At 35.6% G+C, this 2500-nt stretch overlaps 1 protein-coding gene across 2 annotated transcripts in view; it reads right to left on the bottom strand.

Moving 5' to 3' along the window:
* LOC113826950 (histone H3.3 type b) overlaps nucleotides 1–2500 on the bottom strand; it is an 8192-nt gene that overhangs the window by 383 nt on the left and 5309 nt on the right. For both annotated transcript variants that reach the window (XM_027379847.2, XM_070136104.1), the window contains one exon: nucleotides 1–219. This exon is cut by the window's left edge and continues 383 nt beyond it. In XM_027379847.2, coding sequence (XP_027235648.2) covers nucleotides 63–219 — 157 coding nt within the window. In that variant the 3' untranslated portion in view covers nucleotides 1–62. The remainder of the gene's footprint in view (nucleotides 220–2500) is intronic.

The raw sequence follows: 2500 nt of genomic DNA, 5'->3' as shown, positions 1-2500 counted from the left end.
AACAATATTAATCTACCACTCAGACCACACACAGCAAAACATTTAGCATAATATTCTTGAGCTTATACGTCTCCGCGTATCCTCCTTACGAGGCGTATGTCCTTCGGATAGAGGGTGACTCGCTTCGCATGGATGCTGCACAAGTTAGCCATCTCCATGAGTGAGATGATGTAAGCTTCTGCAGCTTCCTGTAGTGCTTGTAGAGCCAAGCTCTGGATCCTATAAGAAAAAAATAAAAACATTCTTTAATGTTATATCTGCTACAGCTAGGTTTGTAACTACAAACATATTCAAGACAGATAATACCTGGACAACATACTAGTTACACATTTTCACATACATCTAGTATGCTGGACTCAAATCTATCAAAAGTTAGTAGGCTTTAAAATGCTAAACATACATTCATAAAGTTCAAAAATAATCTAATAAAAAAAAAACAAAAAAAAACACGAGAAACATAGTCAACCTCTCCCATACACCACAATTTCTACAGAACAATAATGCCTTTATACTTGAAGAATCCAGAATTTAAAGAGCTACAGATGCCATCCACTTGACAAAAACTACTCCAATCATAAAATAATGTCAGTGAAATCTACAGGCTGTGGCTGTGAGACTCTGAGACATATCAGAAACTATTATTAACTAGTCACTTGTATTGCAGGCCTTGAACCTTTCCCTCTTGCATTTATTTTCAGTGCATCAATAGAACACATGCTGTCTTCTTTATCCTATAAATTCTCTAAATTACTGATTAAATAGCCAGATCATTTGAACACTTTTCAAACTGATCTCAGCTTCATCCTCTGAAAGACTGGTCAGATTCTTAATACCACTTCTTATTAATTTTCTTGTTTCTGAGTTCATGTAATTTTCTCCGCCAGCTTGCATTCTGAATTTACCATTTCATCTAACTTAAACTTGCTCTTCTGATTTAGATAATCCTCTCTGCTTAACTGAAGCAAGTTTTAGGACAGAGGACTCAGCAGCAGGGACATAAATTTTTGGTGTGTGTGGGTGGGGGGGGCTCATTCCCCTCCCACTGTGAAAAAATACTACTTCCCTGGACAAAACTTTTTGCTGGGCAGGGCAGATAAAACTTGCCAAATGTCAAAACAAAACTTTTTACAGCTTGGGCTGTTTCTCTCTATAAAAAACACGGTTAAATAGGTCATAAATATGGAAAGTTTGTCACTTGACTTAGTAAAATAATTGGCAAGGCAAATATGTTTTAACAATAATATCATGAAGTGATGTCCATTCTCAGCAGGATAACACTACCATAGCGATTCATCACTGTGTCACATGAAACTAAGTTCTGCATAATAAACCTGACATACATATTCATATTTTATTGTTACCCTAGAAACCCATTGTCTATAACAGCTGATTTTCAAATCCCTGGTCACAGTCTACCAAATCAGGCTCTTGTGACATAACAGAGGACAATAGTTTATAAATCTCACCCAAGTTTCTGAATGTGGTGTGGTTTGGAGACACCAAAATATTTACACACAAATTTAGCCTATCACCACAGTCTGTTACCAACTTAATTAGAATGCTTGTTCAAAAAAGTTTAGGAAAAAAAATTGAGTACTTCCAGCTGCTACTGATTGGAATCAGTGACAAACAAATAAATGGTAGCTACTATTCATAGCCAAGCAACCCAACAAGTTACAAATATGACTTAAGAGAGAAGCTTTACTCAGAGTTCTGTGGGATGGCTTAAAGGTACACTGAACTTGAGCATTAGTCTGTTGATGCCACAGGTATATCTGTCCATTCTGATTTAGTTTAATCAAATTTGATTACACATAAATGGCTCCCGAAGAACCTACCTACTAATGAGTCAAGTACTAGGCTTACCTGATCTCACCTATTTAATCCTTTAAATTTTTGAAAATAAGTCAAAACTTTTGTTGCTTTTATCTTTTCTAATAGCATTATAATGATGCTCATACTATGGATAATAATAATAACATTCAATCTAAATCTCAATAATGATGCGCAGGGCCCTGGTAAGCCCTACATTAATGATGATAACAAATGTTATAGAAACAAAAACTTTTTTTTTCTGAAAATTCACAGAATAGGGAAACATGTCATATCAGATAATCTTGGTAACTGACTTGATATGCAAAATCATCTAAGTGTTCAATGATATTAATACAAAACCACAGTAAACAGCGTATTTATCCAGTGAGCTAATGCAAGAATCCTATGCCAGACCTGTGATCAGGGCGCACATTGCTTATTGCTAAAACCACTGGCACCACTAACTGGCACTGCCTAGTCACTGTTGCATGCATGACACAATAGACTCAGTCTTGAGCCAACAGACTCTTCTAAGAGCCCTTGTTCCATAGTCTTTTAAGTCATGGTGAGACAAATAAGTTATACATTTTCTGAATTATATATTTGGGTGTTACTGGGACTTACATAAATTACATAAAACTCATTAAATTTAAGTAGAGTTTATGGAATAGCTTTAGTACCGTAA

This window comes from Penaeus vannamei, chromosome 21 (assembly GCF_042767895.1).
Source record: "Penaeus vannamei isolate JL-2024 chromosome 21, ASM4276789v1, whole genome shotgun sequence".
Taxonomy (NCBI): domain Eukaryota; kingdom Metazoa; phylum Arthropoda; class Malacostraca; order Decapoda; family Penaeidae; genus Penaeus; species Penaeus vannamei.
Note: the sequence above shows the minus strand (reverse complement) of the source record. Positions and strands in the feature narration are given on the sequence as shown.